Genomic DNA, 19,192 nt, shown 5'->3' on the forward strand with positions numbered 1-19,192 from the left:
TCACAGGCCAGCTCCCCGGGGAGCCTTCCTGAACCTTCCACGGGTGGCTCTTTCAAGGCATTCCAGGCGTATTCTGGCTCCTCACGCCCTGAAGGTGAAGACCCTCTGTGCTCTGGACCAGCTTCTCCTCTCCTTTCTGCCTTCTCTACCCGTCTCAGAGTCGGGCCTAACATCCAAGGTCAGCAGAAAACCAGCCCGGAGACGTGAACAGGGCTCAGTGAGCAAATGGGTGAAAGGGCAGCCTGGCAAGTCCCCCTCCGCCTCCCATCTCCAGAGGCTGCAGCTCCCTGTCACTGAGTGACCCAGGCTCAGGGCCTCGGGAAGGCTGACCAGCCTCGGCCTGTCAGGTAGCCTCCTTCTAGTGTGATGAGAAGACCCTGCCTCCAACAGCCGCCCCAGGGCAGCAGGTGCCTCGAATTCCACGTCGTTCATTCATGTGGTCTGAGATCATTATCTCAATCCTAGAAGCACCTGAAAAACTAGTAAAACAAAACACCCCAGTAGCCTAGGATTCTGACTCAAGATTCAGATCATCAGAGGTGGGCCTGGGTCTCAGGACTTTTCAAAAGCTCCTGGGTGAGACTAATGTGCACCTGGGGCTGATGAACCACTGGACCATGTCACAGAACGTCACGATTCCAAAGCAGATGTAACTCGGGGGGTTAAAACAGGCGATCGTCAGGACCTGAATTGGAATCAGTTCCTCGCTTAGCAGCAGATTTGAGGAGAGGGGGGATAAGAGCTACGTCAGTCTGAAGCAGAGACGCAAGGAAGGGCAGGGGAGCAATGGGACACACGGTGAGGGAGGGGCCTGGACCTGTCCTGGGTTGGGGGGTTAGGGGACAGGCATGCAGCGGGGCAGATGGGGGACAGCTGAGCCACTGAAAAACAGAATGGAGGCTGTTTAAGAGCTGGGGGCACTGGAACTGGCTCCTCTTGTTGGCTGGGTGACCTTGAGCAACAGACCCAACCTATCTGTCAGTTTCGTCATCTGTACAGCGCTACTTGGACAGAATGACTAAGGCAAGGAGTGGCAAACTCGGCCTGGCAGGCAGCAGCTGCCCCGCATACCTTTGCCAACCGTACTGCTGCAGTTTGGGGCTGGGAGCTCTTCCTAAAACTCTAATGAAAAGGCATGCAGACCCCAATACCTTAGAAAAGAATGGATCTGCAGATCAGAATCCGCCTAAAGAAATTAACAGGGGCAGTCACAAACCCAGACGCTCGGCCTCCATCCCTCCTCCAGCCTCAGCAGCGTAGGGAGCTGGCATGGGGGTCCTGGGGCACTGCAGCCCTGTTGGGGGTGTTTCTTTCTGTCCCTTCCAGATGCAGGCTGCTTCTCCAGGACTGAGATTTGCCTCAGTTTTGCTCTCACAGGTTCCAGCTTCTGCAAATCCTGCCCTAGACCCTAGAGTTGTCTTTCTTGGTTTCCAGCAGCCAACTGGCCATTCGGGGGCTGTGGCTGTCCCAGCCTCAGCGTAGCTGGGCTTCTTTGCCAGATGTCACTTTGGCTCTGCTCTTGGCCTCCCTGTGATCCTCCTGACCTTGGCAGGGGACGCTGTTGTCCCCCCATAGGAGCTCATCTGCCTTAGAAGGTGAGAAAAGGGTAGGAGACCATTTCTCCCAGTTGTTCCAAAGCGGGACCCCAACCTCCAACCTTCCACTCCAGCATCCATACCTGGGAGACTGGTCACAGTGGGGCTTCCCCAGGCCGGGAGTTGTTTACCTGCTTGGCGCAGGAAGGCCCTGTCTCATTCTTGCCCCCCTTGTACCCTGGTGGGTGAGTCTGTCCCGTGTATATTGTTTTCTTTCCGGTGGAATTTCTGCTCCTGAGGACTCAGTGTTCCGCATTACTCCCGCTGCCGCTGCCATTTCTCACATTCCGGTTTCCTCCTGGCCAGACAGGACTGGCCACCAGCCAGGACTTCTGCCATTTGTGGAGAGGACAGGAGCTGTGGACAGCAAAAGGTGGAAGCAGGAAGTGGGAAGATGATGCTCCTCCTTGGTCTGAGTGTGTCCACCATGGACGGGGTGTCCACTATGGATGGGGTGTCCACCATGGACGGGGTGTCCACCATGGACGGGGTGTCCACCATGGATGGGGTGTCCACCATGGGTGGGCAAGTCCTGCCCCCTTCAGTGGGCTTTGTGGGCCCAGGGAGCAAGCTTGAAGTGGACACATGACAAGCTTCCACGCGGATGGGGACACACCCTACAACCTTGGACTTCACACTCCCAAATCGGTTTCTCCCTAGGTTTGATGCAAGACACTCCTGGGCTCTAAGAAAGGCAAGGAGCCCAGAGAGACAGGCCAAGACTGAGGCCAATCTCCAATGTGGTCACAGGGCTGGGGGGTGGGGAAGGGGGGGTGTTGGGCAGGACTGCCCAACCTGTGCCAAATCCCCTGCTCACCGCACTTTCTGTAGGGTCGTACGAGGTGGGGAGAAGGAAGAGGTGCAGAGGGGGCTGGATCACGCGTCCCTCTCCTGTCCTGGACCCTAGTCCACACGCCAGTCTGCCCTGCCAGCCCCGGAGCCCTTTGTCAGGTCTGAACTGCTTCATATCTGCCATCTCAGCTCCCCTCACCCCACAGCCCCAGCCCCCTCCCCTGCTCCCTACCCCAAGGGAGAGCCGCAATGTGAATAACAGTTACTCGCTCCGCCTACATCAGCCCTTACTCACACAGCCCTATTAGTTCCTGACACAGATGGGTGGGGGGCATGTCATGGCCCCCCAGGCAAGAGACTCAGGAGGAGGCCATGCTAGAATTCTGGGTCCTGGGAGTAGAAGGCACAGCAGCCGTTGGCAGCCTGGAGCATCTGCTTTAGATCCAAGTTCATAACTGGGTAATAATGTCGTTGTCAGGCATCCGCACGAGGCCTGGTCGTGCCCTGCCAGCGCCAGACATGGGCCAGAGCCCTTGGTGGCCTCTCTAGCCCAGTGAGGGCCTTGCCTGGTGCACCTGCTGAGCCTTTGGCGTTCCTCACTTGAGGACCCAGTTAGCTAACCCCCTTCTAGCACCAGAGACCGCGTCTCTACCCTCAGGAAACCAGGGGAAACCAGAGAGGACACACAAGAGAAAAAAAAGATGCAACTCTTAGAGTCAACAGAAATCTACGCTCGTGTCTTTCTATGGAGAGATGCAGTTGGTCATTTCATCCGTGTCATCTTTTTAATCCTAACAACACTGTTACAGAAGTGGCATCGTTCTCCCCACTCTGCAGAAAACCGAAGCTCTGGGGAGTAAAAGAAGTTGCTCGGAGTTTCCTGCTAGTCCTCGGGCCACATCTGCGTCCTTTTGCAGAACGCATCTGGTTAGGACCCATGGTGTCTGTCTGACCGAGGCTCTAGGAAGGGAACATGATTTGCTCGCGACCACCGGGGTAACTGATCCAGGACTGCCTGGTCCCAGTGGCACCCATCAGAGAACCCCGTGTCGAGAGCACACACATCTGGCTCAGGAAGCGGGTCTAGCTGAACACTTGGCAGGGAGGAAAGGGGAATCTCCTGGTGGCGGTGGGTCTCCTGGGGCTGCCTTTCCTAAGCAGGGTGGGCTCTCTGAGGTCAGGAGAAAGGGGCAACAGTGGGGATCCAGAGAGGGAAGGCAGGACTCGGAAGGGACCTACAGGGCAGGGGCAGTGGCACGGAGGATCAGGGTGTTCTGTAGAAAGGAGCGGGCACGAGAAACTGGGATGAGGAGGCTGGTGTGGGCAGAAGTGGAAACTCCCGTGTGGCCTCAGGCCTGCGCAGGAGGCAGAGGGTGCTGCTCAGGACAGCAACTACAGTGCAAGCTCCTTGAAGACGGGACCGTGCTCAGGCGCGACATCTCTGAATGTCACATCAAACCCATCCTGGAAGAGATCCAAAGAAGCTGCTCCATGAACAGCTGTGCTGGAGGATGAAAGGAAGGCAGCCATCCCTGGGACCTCCCCAATCAGGAGGTCTGCTCCCCCTCCTTCTCACACTGCACCCACCCTCCCCACCCTTACAGCCACAAAACTCCACAGGGAGTCTGGGAAGGGTTCTAGGCCCCCATCGACCCAAGGAAGCCAGCAGCCTGACTGCGTTACTGCTCACCCAGCCAGATGAAGAAGCCCAGGGTGACTCAGAGAAGACATGCAGAGAGGGTCTGCTTCCATACGGTGAGGAAGTAAGGCAGAAGGAATGGCCAGTGACTCGGGATGTCCTTAGCTCTCCAGTGGCAAATTCCATCTGTGCTGTATCACCCAGGCTGCTTTGTCTCTCGGTCCTCCACCACCCACAGGTTCCCCCGACCCGGGGTCACCATCTCTCTGAGAATCTGCTTAGTAAAAAGTCGTGTCCAGATCCAGGATCCAGACTAGGACAAGAACGTCTATTTCCAGGAGATGGGAGCAGGATACACAAAGAGCAGAGACCTACAACATGAAAGCCCACAAGGAGAGCAGGACAGAGACAGCACACCACAGGCAGAAAGGAAAAAGATTGCTCTCTAGAGATGAAGACCTGTGGAGAGAGCCTGGGAGCGTTTTCCTCCCTTCCCCCACAGGGCTCTGTGCCTCCCTGCCCCACCCCATCTATATTGCCCTCTGTTTCTCTGCCTCTCCCTAATAACCCAGCACCCCCTTCCTCCAGGAAGCCTTCCTTCCACACCCTGATAGCTTAGGTCTTACAGCTTAGCATACAGATGGTTTTATGTTTTTATCTAATTATTGCATGTATGTTAATCTGCTCTCCCAGGAATCGTGTCCGTTCCTTCAGGGAGGGGAGAAGTGTATATTTCTCTGAATCACACCATTGGGCGTTGATTGTCAATAAATATTTGGACATTCTGGGGAGGTCAAGATGCACACAACTGCCAGGGTAAAATAAAACAGGATATGTCCAGAGAAAGTTGTAAAGGGAGATTCAGGAATGTAGAGAATGAGGAACGACTTCTGCAAAAGAGGAAAGAAGTGAATCAGAGTTAGAAAATCCACATATGTGGGCAAAGAGAAGTGGAAGGAGAGAGAGAATCCAGCCAGGGTGCCCGGGGGCCCTGCAGGCCTGCGCCGCCTCATTCTGGCTGACGCCGTCGGGCTCTGTGGTCATATCTACCCCAGAAATTGCACACTCCACCCTTCCCTGACAATCAAACTTCCCCTTGTGGCCACCCTGGACCCCGTTCACTACTTCCGCCTCTTTCTTCCAAGAGAGGAGGTTCATTCTTGCCGGGGGGCCATGCGGGCCTTTGGTGCTCATTGGACACTGACATTATGAGAGGCCCCCCAAGGGGATACTGTCCCCCTACCTCCCCTTGGAAATAAGGATAAATGAGACCTGGTGATGGATGGCCCAGTAAGTTTAAGGATAAGTACAGAAATGACTAAGTCAAGGGATGTGCTTTAAAGTGGTTAAAGCGTGATGAGGTTTTACAGGGAAATCAATGAGAGACAGGGGAGGTGAGTGGCAGACCGAAGTGTAGACCAAGCTCAGCTCAATTTCTACTGTTGGTGAAACAAGCCCCTGCTTCCTGGCAGGCTCCAGGGATCGGGACATGGACCGAACGTCGGTGGGGTCCATTGTGGGACTGTCCCGGCTCCTCCCTGGCTCTGCCCCAGCCAAGAGTGGCTGCCAGTTCGTGAGAGCCTAGAAAATACCAGACATTTACACACAATATTTCATTTAATCCTCTCAACAACCCTGAAGAACGGAAACCATTATCTACCTACCTATAAATTCCTGTGTATACAAATAAGAACACTAGGGCTCCCAAAGGTTAAATCTTGTCTACACACATAACCAGCTACGTGACAGACCCCTGACCAGGCCGGTCTGCCTGTTTTAATGAGCACTGTTCTCTCATTTGCAGTACGTCATTGTGTGGCCTCAGACGCATCACGTAGCCTCTCTGGGCCTCAGATCCCTTGCCTGCAAATTCAAAGGACTGGAGTAAATGGTTCTAGAGTTCTCCTGCTCTGAAACTCCGTGATATAATAGCAGAAAAAAGCAACCGTGGACAAGGGGGCTTTGTCAGGGGAGGCAGGTTTTAGTGTTACAGGAGTTTAAGGAGAGACGGCTGGCGGAGGCTGGAAAAGGCGGAAGGGAGGGGTCCTGGAGGTAGAGGAGGGGGAAGTCAGGATGGTGCCCCTGTGAGAGGGACCCTGGACAGGCTGTCCCAGGGCCGTGATCTTAAACGAGAAGAGGCTGCGGCACAGAGCACTCGCCCTAGCTCACACCCGAGAGAGGGGCAGAGCCAGCCCAGCCCAAACACAGGCTATTTTTGGTGTTGTGTTGTTTGGAGAGTCACCAGACCAGAAATAGTGCTGTGAGTGAGCAGGACCCCATCCTTCTCCAGCTCTCCCAGTGAAATCACTGACTCCCCCAGCTCTCCCAGTGAAATCACCAAGAATCAGGAGGCCGGGTCCAACATTCCAGGAGCCTGTGTAACTGATAGCAGGCCAGCACTCTCTTCCCCACAGGAAGCCGTGGAGCAGAGCATTTGACTGTAAAAGGGATTCTGGAAGAAGAGAGGAGAGGGAAAGAGGGACTGAGTCACAGAGAGCAGAAAAGAGAGAGAATGAGAAAATTGGGAGAGAGCTCACATGGCCAGACTAGGGAGCCGGAAGGGAAGGAATGTGAGAAGACACAGAAGAGAGCAAGAAGAGGGAGCCTCAGAGAGAGAAAGGGAGAGTGAAAAAGAGAGCGGCAGGCGGCTGTTGCTGGAGAGCAACCCAGAAGCAAAGAGGAAGAGCAGAGGGCAAGAGGGCAGCTGGAAGGCAGGAAGTGAAAGCTGGAAGCCACACGGAGACCCAAACTGAACGAGGGTTCCGGGGGTGCAGGCGGGGCTGGGGGACAGTCACGGAAAGCGTGAGTCTGGTCTAGTCACAAACCACCTGTGGAGGTGCAGATGGAAACATCTTCTCAGTTAGCTGCAACTGGAACTTCCCCCAGAAACCCACGGCGCTGTAACTCATCCTCTTATCTCTGACCCTCCCGGAATCAGAGGTCCAGCTATTTCAACAGCAGGGACTTTTCTCTTTCTGTCCATTTGACCCCTTACAAAAGAGCCCAAGCTTGAAAGAGGTGATTAGGTCAAGGCTGTTAGTTTGGGGTTCAGGGGAAGGAGACAAAGTGACAGCCCCTTGAGTCAGGCCAGCTTCTGAGAAGGGCATTGTAGGGGGATCTGCTGGGGGACAGCAGGCCATTGACCTGCGCCCTGGTGTGTGGAAGGCCTCCAGAGGACAGACAAGGCGGACGTGAGGCCGTTTCTTGGAAAGGAGGGACAGGGACTGAGGTCAAGTCTGCGTTTAGATCATCTAGCGTCCCCAGCTCATCAGAAAGTCAAAGGAAGGGTCAGAAACACGTGCCTGGGCCCCAGTTACACTAGGCTGTGCCTCAGTTTCGAATACACACCCCCCAGATGCCTACAAGTCCGCTCCAGTTTGGGAAAAGACCCCTTAGTTAGTCAGCCCTTCTGTTTCCGAAGTAAAGAACCCCCCAGGCCCACCACCCCCAACAGGACACAGAGCCTCCTGTGCCCGAGAACCAAGTGTCTTTCTGGAATGGCCTCAGGATCATCCATCATGGCCAGGAGTGGGGACGGAATTGGTCACTGCCCTGGCAGGGCCCAGGCCGTCCACAGAAAACAGCAGGGGCTTTTACAGCTGAGGCCTGGCAAGGAGGGGGACAGCGGCTCCTGGAATAGCCATGGAGGAGGGGAAGGAGGCCGCTGAAGTGGCTGGAGAGGCTGCCCAGCAGGGTGCCTCGAAGAAGCCACTTTCACCCCATCTCCACCGGCTGCCCCTCCAACTCGGGGCTGGGCATTCTGAAACCGGACTCCCATATCCCTGTCCCCCTCTGACCCCCAAGGTGGAGGGCAAGGCATTGGGGGCACTTCTGGGGGTAGGAGATGGATGGATTGGGGGATGTACTCTGTCCTCTCCACCTGAGAGAAGTCAGGGGTCAGTGCCTTCTCCCCACGACTAACGCTCTCTCAGGGACTCCAAACCACAGCTAGGAAAAGGACAAGGACATAAACAAGAAGAGTCGCATGGGAACAGTCCCATAAGGGTCGGTGATCTGAACTTTCCAACCCAGGTTTCCCCCCTTTCCTAGACACCCCACACCCACACCTGACTCCCGGGGGCAACTGAGACAGCACAGGCGGAGGCAGAGAAAACTCAAAACAGCCATCCAGCTGTGGTTGCCCTTGGTATCTGTTTACTGAAAAAATCCAAAACAAATATCCCGACACTTCCACCCACTTAAACTTCCTGTGATTCTGCCCTCAGCTGTCTCCATGGTTACTCCCAGCCGAAACCCACCACCAACACAGAGCAAGACAGCGTGTGGACCCCCGGGTCAAGTGCACCATCCCCCTCCCACCGCAGGACCCCTCTGGCAGCACCTCAGTCACCACTCTGTCCGCAACATCCTGGCCACACGGCCAAGGGTGCCTGACCCTGCCAAGCCCCCAAGTGCACTGGTCTGGTCCCACACACTCGCCCCTAGCCGATTTCTACCCTCTACAGAATTCCTGGGTCACTCTTCCACTGCTAAGCAAAATGCCCTAGAAGCATATCCCACAAGCCCACCATGAATTGACACCCTCACTCCTATCCCTACTCCCGCCGCTACCGCCCTCCGAGTGTCTGCGTCTGCAGGAAAAGGATAAGGCATAATTGTCCCCATCATAGCCTCGGCTCAGAGAAATGAAACTTACACATGGGCCCTTGATTCCTTGCCAAGGCTTTGCCCTGGTCCCTTTCAGCCTCCAGCACCCCACCCAGCACACCTCAAACCCCAGCCAGACAGGGCTGTTGACACCAAAGAGAGGCCTGGGGGCACCTCAAGAGTCTGGACACGTGGGGGAGTCAGCCCCGCATCATCTGAGGACGGGCAGGCACTTGACAGGGAAGAGGGAAAGACGGAAGGGGAGCCCTCTGCCAGGCCCCTGTCCTAGACAGTCAAACCCAGACAATCACAGGGCATGCTCCCTGCCCTCTGGCCACTGGGATGTGGCCAAGAGGAGGGAGGGATGTTCTTCGTCGCTTGGCCAGCGCACGGGGTAGACGGCGCTGGTGGACAAAAGTCCACACGATCGCTAGCTTCTTTGACAACTCCACGGTGATCCGTTTCTCCAAAGGAAAAGGAGAAAATGTGAACTGTTCTTCCCCAAGCTGAACACTGGGAAAGGTAATCCCAAACACTGGGCATTTGGGGCCGTCTGGCACTGCCAGGGGTCAAGCTGGCATAGCAGGGAGGGACACAGGCAGAGTGGGGGGAAATCGGGGAAACCCCTGGGCCAAGACAATAGGTGTTTGCCCAATTGTCCTTGAGCCCTCTCACACGTACACACAGAGCAGCACGCACACACACAGGCCTCAGGGAGGTGCTGAGGGGCCCGGCTGTTCAGACTTCCAGAGCCAGAAAGTGGGTGGGGCTGAACCATGAGTTCATCTATTTCCTGCCCACATCTGGTATAAAAGGGAGGCAGCAGCGTCCCAAGGAGCACAGCTACATCTGGCTGCAGGACCGGGAGCACCGCCAGGAGCCACACCTCCTCCTCCTCCAGCAGCCAGATCGCCACAATCGCCAGAGCAGCAGGACAGACCTCCAGTCACAAGGCACCTTGAGAACTTCAGGTAAGAGGAAAGCAAACTTTCTCCAACTCTCGCCTCGGAGGAAGGCGGAGAGCGCCTCTCGGCAGCATCTCCTGCGCCCTAGATCCCCACTTCTCCCCTGCTTTCCCTCCACGGGGGAGACCTGCAGCGTTGAGTTGACTTCATCATAGCAAGGATCACGGAGGGAGCAGGGAAGGAGGTCAGGCCCCACCAACTACCCCGCCACCAGGAACAAGGGCCTCGACTGCTCAGTCACTCTCCATCAAGATCCTCCCCACTTTCCCGCCTCAGGAAAGGGATTTTTCAGGCCTGCTAAGTTGAATGAAACAACAGCTGTGAAAGCATTATAAGAGAATTTAAGCATCACGCAAGTCAGAGATGTTACTATAATTTAGCCTTTCATCTCCTGGAGGGGAAGGGAGACATACTGGAGGGTGGTGCCAGCAGTTTCCAAGATTCCCAAAGGCGGAAACTCGCTTAAGATGCCCTGGCACTGAGACAGAGGGGGAAAGCCTCAGAATCTGAACTCATCATGCTCTTAATGAATTTTGCCCTCGTGTTCATTTATCACCTGCCAGTGACAGGCGAGCCTGGCCCCTGGCTGGGATGCCATCTCCTCTCCCCGCTTGCCAGTCTTCCAGAACTATTCCCTCACGAGTTCCTTTTTCATTTGCTCCAGGATGGGGATGTCTCCAGTCTTCGCCTGCCTAGCCCTGGGCCTGGCCCTCATCTTTGGTGAAGGGTCCGCTTCCTACAATCCCGAGTCCCAGGCGGCCCATCTGGCCACAGACTTTGGAGTGAAGGTGTTTCGGCAGGTGGTGGAGGCCTCCCAGGACCACAACGTGGTTTTCTCACCTTACGGGGTGGCCTCGGTGCTGGCCATGTTGCAGCTGACAACGGGAGGAGAGACTCGGAAGCAGATCCAAGAGGCAATGCAGTTCAAGATTGACGGTGAGAGTTGGCGTGGGGGCGGGGAGGCGGGGAATCTTCACAGGACAGGGGTCTACCCAACCAGGGGCCGGGGAAGGGCTGACTCCAGCTTAACGGAGCCAACTCCTGTACCACCACGCCTCAGGGACCACCGCCTCTTCTCCCCGCCACACCCCATGTCACTGGGCCCTTGACTAGTCCCAAGCATACAGGCCAATGGGTCTGGTGTAATACAGCCTTGCCTTACCACTTACTGACCGTGTAACCTTATCCCCTCTGAACCTCAGTTTCCTCGTCTACAAAATGGGGACAACCAAGGTACCTACCACGCAGGGCTGCTGGAAGGACTCAATAGAATTCCACGTGTGTAATGCTTGGTAGCTATTATTATTATAAGAAAAAGTTTAGGATTCGTGACTTGTAAACAGAGAAAAATATTCTAACACAAAGAAAGGGTTAGGACCTGAGATTTTTGAGGAAAAAAGAGGGAAATGCAGAAGAGATTGAGGTTTGGGACAAAATCTCCCTCCAGAGAGCCCAGGGAGAGCAGAAGAGCCCCAAACACGTGGGCAGGGTTGGGCCTCTCATGGAGGAAGTCGGCCGGGCCGGGAGACCCTGGCTCAACATGAGCCTAACGTGTCCTTTCCTCCTGTCTTGGCACAGAGAAGGGCATGGCGCCCGCCCTCCGCCAATTGTACAAGGAGCTCATGGGCCCGTGGAACAAGGACGAGATCACCACCGCCGACGCCATCTTTGTCCAGCGGGATCTGAAGCTGGTCAAGGGATTCATGCCCCGCTTCTTCAAGCTGTTCCACACCACAGTCAAGCAGGTGGACTTTTCAGAGGTGGAGAGAGCCAGGTTCATCATCAATGACTGGGTGAAGAAATACACAAAAGGTGAGCAGGCAGGGAACGGAGGCCAGTCCCAAGGGCCTGCCGAGAAAGGGGACTTACAAGTCCCAAATATCCCAACCTCTCCCCTGCGGCATCCTCTTCTCCATAGACAGAAGGTCAAGTGCTTTAAGCATCAAACTGTCATATTTTTCACAGTTAGGCCTCCTCATGAACCAACTGTAAAGATATACCTAAAAAGTGTTGAGAGATTTTACAACAGTAGGAACCATGACATAGAACACACACAGTCCTTCAAGACTGCAGCTTAGGGAGCAATGTAACAGAAGATTTAAGTTTCCGGGTCTGATCCTGGACGGGATCCCAGGGCCAAGAAACGGTGCTGAGCTGGAAGGCTGTCTGAGACCCCTAGGAAGACAGAACAGGTTGAAAGCAGGTAGAGAGTTCACTAAACCCAGAGTCTGTCTTCTGACTAGATCCCTTCACCAGACACACACCCATTTGAGGACAGGGAGCTAAAGGGCACCATCTAGAGGATTCCAAAATATCTAGCCTCCTGATCACCTGGCTTTCCCACAGGCATGATCAGCGACTTACTTGACGAAGGGGCCGTGGACGAGCTGACGCGCCTGGTGCTGGTGAATGCCCTCTACTTCAACGGCCAGTGGAAGACACCCTTCCCAGAGTCGGGCACCCACCACCGCCTCTTCCACAAGTCCGACGGCAGCACCGCCTCTGTGTCCATGATGGCTCAGACCAACAAGTTCAACTATGGTAAGAGCAAGACCCCCTTCCCCAAGTCCCACAACTATGGCCCCTCATCCCCGAGGTGTTCCCCTCTCAGGGAGGGGAACCCTAGAACGCACCCCAGCTTTGACAAAGACCTCCCAAGTAGGAGACTCTGGGATAGTTGGAGCAGCAGAAAGCAGCTTTATTTCATGCAAGATGAAGCTGAAATCCAGAAATTCCCTCAGGCCCACATTTGACCACATGACTCCTGTCTCTTGTCCTCAGGTGTTTCTCGTGTCATTACTTGAGGCCCACGAATCCTGCTAGGGGAAGGGCTATGGGGAAGTCGAGATTCAGGAGACGAGGACTGGAATGAATTAGCGGCTGGGAGTGGGGAGTGAAGGTAGAGAAGGCCAAAACGAGACAGAGAAACCACAAGACACTGTGAATTGGCAAAAGAGAAGAGAAATGGGAATAAAAACATTGAACAGAGGAGCAGTGGGTGGGGGAGCCTCAAAAGCCAGGATGGAGAGCTGGCTTCCAGAAGGAGTGGAGGGGACAGGAGGACTAGATGAAAACCCAGCGCTGGGTCAGAATCAATAAGAGCTGAAGCCATTTGCAATGCGCCATCTTGGTGTCTCCACAGCTGAGTTTACCACCCCTGACGGCCATTACTACGACATCCTGGAATTGCCCTACCACGGGGACACCCTCAGCATGTTCATTGCCGCTCCCTATGAAAAAGAGGTGCCTCTCTCTGCCCTCACCAACATTCTGGATGCCCAGCTCATCAGCCAGTGGAAAAGGAGTATGACCAGAGTGGTCCGCCTCCTGGTTCTGCCCAAGTAAGCCACTCTTGCTCTCATCACTCTGTTCAAGATCCTAAGCCCCTCTGTTTCCCCCTCCCCTCTCTCCTGAATGCACCACCCCCATATTGAGTTTCCCACATGTGACGTATGCAGGGCAGGGAAGTGTGTGGGAGGCTGATGGGAAACACCCTGGCCTGGGTTTGATTAGATTCCTCTCATCCACCCTCCTCCGGTGTCTGCTGGAGGGCGGCGGGGAGCTTTTCTAGACCATGCCCCACATTTCCAACACTCAGAATATCCAGCAAAAGCCACCAAAAGAAGAGCCAGAGGAATGATGGAAGTGGGGGGCTAAAGCGGTCTACACCTTTTTATGAACGCCCTCCACTCCCACCCCTACCGCCTCAAGTCACAATGGAGACAATAGGGATCACGTCTGCAGACGGAGCAGCTTTAGCTGGGCTTCCAGCAAAGCAGATTTTTAAATCCTTCTGCAGAAGCAAAGAGGGTGGAATCGGCTGAGGTTGAGTAATTCCAGAATTGTAGGGAAGCCTCCTACCACACGTCCCCCAAATTTCCAGATGCGGTAATGCCAGGCTCTGGGAAAGATGAGAATTCCATTGGTTAGCGTGCTCTCTCTCTCTCTCTCTCAAATATCGAGGTAATTAGTGGTGCCCTGATGGGAAGCAGAGAGCCCCAAAGCCAAGGCCACTTGAGTCCTCCTCAGGAACACAGAAACACAGTGTACAGACCGGATTTTGTTCAAACACCCTTGCAAGAGAATTTGCCCTTGGTCTCCCAGCCAGACTGGCTAAATTTATGCTGCAACTACTGCCTTATTTGAGGAAAGTAATTAGTCATAGGTTTGAGGGGGTGGGGAGATTGCAAAAAGATGTTCATTGATGTTAGAAACCTCCAGCAAGGAGAGCGACCTGCAAACAGATCTGAAAGAGCCAGTCTCTCTCTTCTACTTTCATGCCAGTCCCCATCCTGTTGGGCTGCTGGGGGGATACAGGATAAGGGACCGGGATAGGCGGCCTGAGCTTGACTGAGCTTGAGCTGTTCCCTGCTCCTGCCTACAGGTTCTCCCTGGAGAGTGAAGTGGACCTCAGGAGGCCCCTGGAGAACTTGGGGATGACCGACATGTTCAGGCCAAACCAGGCGGACTTCACGAGCATTTCCAGTAAGGGGCTGTCCTTGCACATTCTTATCCTGGTGAACCGTGGGGCTCCGAAGAGGACAAAGGAGCTTTGCCCCGAGAAACCTGGCTGATCTACTCTGGTATCCGCCTCTGTTTCAGATCAAGAGCTTCTCCATGTATCGCAGGCCCTGCAAAAAGTGAAGATCGAGGTGACCGAGAGTGGCACGGTGGCGTCCTCCTCTACAGGTGGGTCAGGCTCAGGTGAGGCCCCACGAGGCTGAGCCCAAGGCGTCCCAAAGGAAAGGCCAGGTTGTTCTCACAGTGGCTAGTCAACTTAAGGAACCTGCTATCCATACGCCCTAAAAGGGTTTAGATAAATGTATGTTTGTGAGCGAGACCAAACTCCTGAGAAAGCCAGGCCTCCAAGGACTCCGCTAAGCTTTGAAGGTTCACGTCCAGGAGAGCAACTGAGCCTCCTAAATCCACGCCTGGGCTGCAGCCAGACAGAGGCTGGTGTTAATGATTGCTTGTGATCAATCCAGGCACCAGTGCCGACGTCCCTCTGTTCTAAAACGTTGTCCCTTCTCTTCCAGGCTTCGTAGCCTCAGCCCGAATGGCCCCAGAGGAGATCATCATGGACAGACCGTTCCTCTTTGTGGTGCGGCACAACCCCACAGGTGAGCCGGGGGCCTGTGACACCCCATGGTGCTCCCCCCAATTCTCCTCGTCCCGGGCACCAGTCTAGACAGGTGTAGACAGCCCCTCCGACCCCAAGAGGACTCCAGACAAGAAGTCCATCTCTGTTCCACTTTCTCTCCCCAAAGGCAGCACCCTGTCGTAGACAGAGCACTGTGCCAGGACCCCAGTCCTAGCTGTCACTAAGGCAGCTGCGACTCAGGCCTCTCACATCTCAGTTCACCCAGAAGCACGGAGCTTGGGGAACTGCGCTGCTCCTCTCATCTCCCATGATTCTTCATCCTCAGGAACAGTCCTTTTCCTGGGTCAAGTGATGGAGCCCTGACCGGAGGAAAAGAAGCCTGCAGAACTGAAGATGTCTCAGAAAAGAAGAAACTCTGGAGAAACAAGAATTTTATTTTAATTAATCTCTTTGGAGAAAGAGAAGAAATTTGCTTTTTTTTTTTTTTTTTTTATGGGAAATCTTTCTGAATCTGCCTCCTAGACCTCAGCCTCTCCCAGGAGTAGGAAAGAGGACCTTCAGGAAAAACTCCCACAGTGTGGAGACCCGGGGAGAGACCTCGGAAGCACATGCCCCTAAAGGTCTCCAAACCAGACTGGAAAACTCACAGAACCACCTGCGCAGCTGCTTCTGCTCGTGGCTCTGCCCAGCCGGGTCTTCAGACCCGGATCCCACAGAGACCCTGGCGGGAGGGCCCTCCAAGGCTTACAGGAGCTTTTGTGTGCTTGGTAGGAACGATTTGTGTTCCAGTCACATTGCCATCTCTCCCGCACTGTCTGCTACTGCTGAGGAGGCTGGCAGCAGGCCAAAGAAGGCCAACGGGAGAGACACACTTTCATTTCCAGGTCCGTCCTTCCCCAGCTCAGAGGTACCCACCCTGACCTGGCCATCTCGCTCCCTAGAAAGAGTGTGCATATATTATTTTGGAGTGTAGGTGACTTGTTTACTCATAGAAGCAGGTTTTTGCTTCCTACAAACTTTGTTTTACAGGAATAGAGGAAGAAAGAATGAGCTGTGTGCCTGGTTCTTGGCTCCAATCTCCTGGTGGGGAGCGGGGCATGCCAGGGGTGTGCCTGAATATTTATCATATCCTTGTCCTTGTGTGGTTGTTAGAGAGAAAGAACACTACGAAGAAAAATGTCTTATTTAAACTTGCTTTTAGTGTTTGTGGTCTGTCTCGTTGCATCTCAGGAGTCTGGCCACTTGACTGTCATACCCCTCAGGGCGGGGAGCATGGCGGGGCCCACACTGCCACCTTGTGGCTGCCCAACCCCCAACACCCTCTCGCCTTTCCACTTGCTGTATTAGCACCGCTGCCAAGACCATCCAACTTCAGCCCACTTTAGGGACCAAAAGGATGCGGTGGGTGAGAGAGACTAGAGCGAGGATGGAGTGGTTTCAAAATTTTCCAATATATTTAGGAGCAGGAGTGCAAGGGGCTGCGCGACCTAGCAGGACAGAACTTTCCCCAATTACAGGGTGACTCACACCCGCATTGGTGACTCACTTCAATGTGTCATTTCCGGCTGCTGTGTGTGAGCAGTGGACACGTGAGAGAGAGAGAGGGGGAGAGAAAATGAAAGAGAATGAGAGAGAATGAGAGGCAGCGAACTCGGGCTCAACTACCCTAGTTAGATCATCTTTCTGAAAACCAAGAAGCTGGGGGGTATGGCATGCAGGCCAAATTTATTGAGGAATCGCACAGAGGTGTCGAATGAATGTAATCCAATCCCCCCACCATGCTCTGCAGTGAAAAACCTTCGTTCTTTGTTGTTTTTAAATATTTTTTCATTATGCACTGGACAGTGACAGCCACACGCAGTACCCACAAGGAGACCCATATGGGGAGTCCACCATTTTTGTGTTGGATTATATGCCTTTTCACTTCTGATACATTAACAAGTAAAAATGTTAAGAAATAATAATAAATAAATAAGAATATTCCAAAACAGTCCCTGCCTTTACTTTCCACGTCTCACCCAGTACAAAATCCCAATCCTGTCGGTTCCCAGACCTCTCAGTGAAAGGGATCTTTAGGAAACATACACCCACAGGCCCAGGCATGCTGACCTGCCATGGGTGAGTCCACAGGACTGGCCCCCAGGGCTCTGCAAGCATGATTCTCCCCGTGAGCATCACCCTCAAAAAAGAGGAGAGGGCTCCCCCAAACACCTTGCACCCACTCAGATGGGCTGGCTGACTCACGCTCACCATCCCTGTGGGTTCCCATCTCTCTTCAAGCCTTTTCCTTCTGCTGCCAAACGCCCCCATCCCCTGGGCCTAGTCCCCCTCCCCGCTTCTCAGAACCCAACCGAGTCCAGTTCCTCCAACCAGCATTCCCCAAGGAGCCAGGCAACATCATCTCTCTCGATCTGGTATTTACCGGTTTTTCTTTTTCCTGGTACATAACAAGCTTGTGTTCTCATATGCTCTTTATCTCTGAGTCTGCGTGTGACCCTCCCAACCCCCATCCACATATCAGGTTCCTTGAAGACAGGCTCTTTTGTTACATAGACTCTTCATATCCTCCTGAAAACGGTGGCCTGAAAAGTCGTTTATTCTCTTCCTCTAGTATCTTAGAGGCTCTTGCCAGAAGACATACTTTTCCCAATTCGTTTCTGTTCACATATTCCAAAAAAAAATTTAACTGAAAAAATACCAGGAACTAGCTGTCAAAACTGTGTGCTGTCCAGCTCCAGAAACCTAAAGATAAGATTGACAGATCTCCGGAAACCTAAATAATATCTTAGGAACTAATTATCATCTGGGGGTTCTTAGTCAAAACACTGTCTGACAGTTAAGAGGTAGTGAGTTCTCCATCACTGGAAGTGTTCAAGGACAGCCAGGATGACTGCTTGGTGGGGATGCTTCAGCAGTCAGGGTATAAGACGAAGTGACTTTTTCAAATGATAAAGAACACATGCTCATAGTAAGACATTCAAACAGTTTGAAAGGGCAAAAGCGGGAACTGAACAGGCCCCCGGTTTCTTGGGTGTTCTTTAGAACTTTGCTAAGCACTTATAAGCATATTTAAAATATTCTTTACTCTCACACAAATAAGATCATTTTATATAGAGTGTTCTGCAGCTTGCTTTATTTAGCTAATGACGCATCCTGCACACCTGTCCCTAATTCCTTTTACCAGCTACATATATAGATGTACTACAATTCCTTGACCACCGCTGATGGACATTTTGGTTGTTTCATGGCTTTTTACATTGTCATTGTTGTTACCAACGATGCTCAGATGGACATCTTCCCATATTTATCCCAGTGCACAGGTGCTCGTGTATCCATGGGATAACTCGCTAGCAACGGGACTAAGTATCTTTCGAGAATCTCCTAGCCCTGCTATTATGTGATTCTGGTAACACAAACATTTTCAAACGAAACAAAACAATCAAAAGTGATCATTTTGCCTGGTTAGAATCTTATCTTTCCTCCAGCTTAAATAAGCCTTCACAACTTTCCTAAATAAGCCCAGTGTGGTGAATAAAGATAGATTTTAGACCTTGAACCAAAAGAACCTTCACATTATCATTTTCTCTAAAATTATGTTAGACTTCCCTGGAGCAAATTTTAATTATGATGTTTTTGAGAGTAAATCCAGAAAAGGTATTCATTCATTTACTCACTCCTCAGTCATTCCACATATACTAATGGCTGCCTCACTGCCCTTCCCTCCCATTCCTGTCTCCGTCTCCAGGGGTCAGTCCAGGGGCATCTTGGCACCTCCAATGAGATGTGCTGAGATGTTCAAAGGAGATGCGGCTGTTTGACGCCTCCTCCTAATGGATTCCTCTCTTTATATTCGACTTCTTCAAGATTTCTCTTCTCCCAGGAGGCTGATGAGGGGTCCCAAGTCCAATCAAGCCTGCAAGGAAGGTCTTCCTCCCTCCTTAGAAGGCCAGTGGGAACCAGGGCAAGACCCAGAGGAAAGGAGGCCGGGCACAGGCAGCTCACTAACACTACCCTCAGCGTTAGAGAGATGCTCTCTTTTCACCTCGGTCAGTTTTTCCTCTTTCCTTTCCTACTCTCACTGTGCAACTGGAAAGCTTTGTCAAACCAAGATACAGTTTTAGAACTAGAGAAAAATGGCCATTTGGCCTGCTTCTAACTGGCTTAGATCACAGATGCAAAAACCAGAAGTGGCCTGATCCAGTTCACAAGATAGGTCTACACTGAGATTTGTGGCCAAACTATTCCTCTTCCTGCTGGAATATTTCCTTCCTGTCGTACAGATCCCCCTTTGGGCTCTGGGGTAGCTGGGTCAGGAAGGCAACAGTCCAAGAATTCAGGATCACCAGGATCCAGATAGATCCTCCTTATACCCTGAAAATCTGACCAGTTCCAGGCACGGGGCTAGTTTCTTGAGAAATTATCCATCTGTAACAGATTTGCTTAGAAACGAAAAGAGTCTCCTTTTGCACAAGATGATTCAAAAAGCAGAACA

General features: G+C 53.0%; 1 protein-coding gene across 1 annotated transcript; it reads left to right on the plus strand.

Moving 5' to 3' along the window:
* Window positions 1–9,001: 9,001 nt before the first annotated feature.
* SERPINE1 (serpin family E member 1) lies at window positions 9,002–16,688 on the plus strand. The gene is made up of 10 exons (XM_023655378.2): window positions 9,002–9,156; window positions 9,450–9,605; window positions 10,264–10,535; window positions 11,178–11,411; window positions 11,946–12,140; window positions 12,742–12,940; window positions 13,984–14,084; window positions 14,202–14,288; window positions 14,636–14,719; window positions 15,026–16,688. The coding sequence occupies exons 3-10, from the start codon at window positions 10,265–10,267 to the stop codon at window positions 15,061–15,063; spliced, it is 1,209 nt and encodes a 402-aa protein (XP_023511146.2). The 5' UTR covers window positions 9,002–9,156; window positions 9,450–9,605; window position 10,264; the 3' UTR covers window positions 15,064–16,688.
* Window positions 16,689–19,192: the final 2,504 nt, after the last annotated feature.

Source organism: Equus caballus, chromosome 13 (genome assembly GCF_041296265.1).
Source record: "Equus caballus isolate H_3958 breed thoroughbred chromosome 13, TB-T2T, whole genome shotgun sequence".
In the NCBI taxonomy this organism is placed as follows: domain Eukaryota; kingdom Metazoa; phylum Chordata; class Mammalia; order Perissodactyla; family Equidae; genus Equus; species Equus caballus.

Excerpts from the sequence above, each read along its gene's own strand:
- SERPINE1 (XM_023655378.2), top strand. The coding sequence starts at position 10,265 with ATGGGGATGTCTCCAGTCTTCGCCTGCCTAGCCCTGGGCCTGGCCCTC. Across the intron at positions 10,536-11,177 it reads AATGCAGTTCAAGATTGACG|AGAAGGGCATGGCGCCCGCC; the intron begins GTGAGAGTTGGC and ends GTCTTGGCACAG. Across the intron at positions 12,941-13,983 it reads CGCCTCCTGGTTCTGCCCAA|GTTCTCCCTGGAGAGTGAAG; the intron begins GTAAGCCACTCT and ends TCCTGCCTACAG.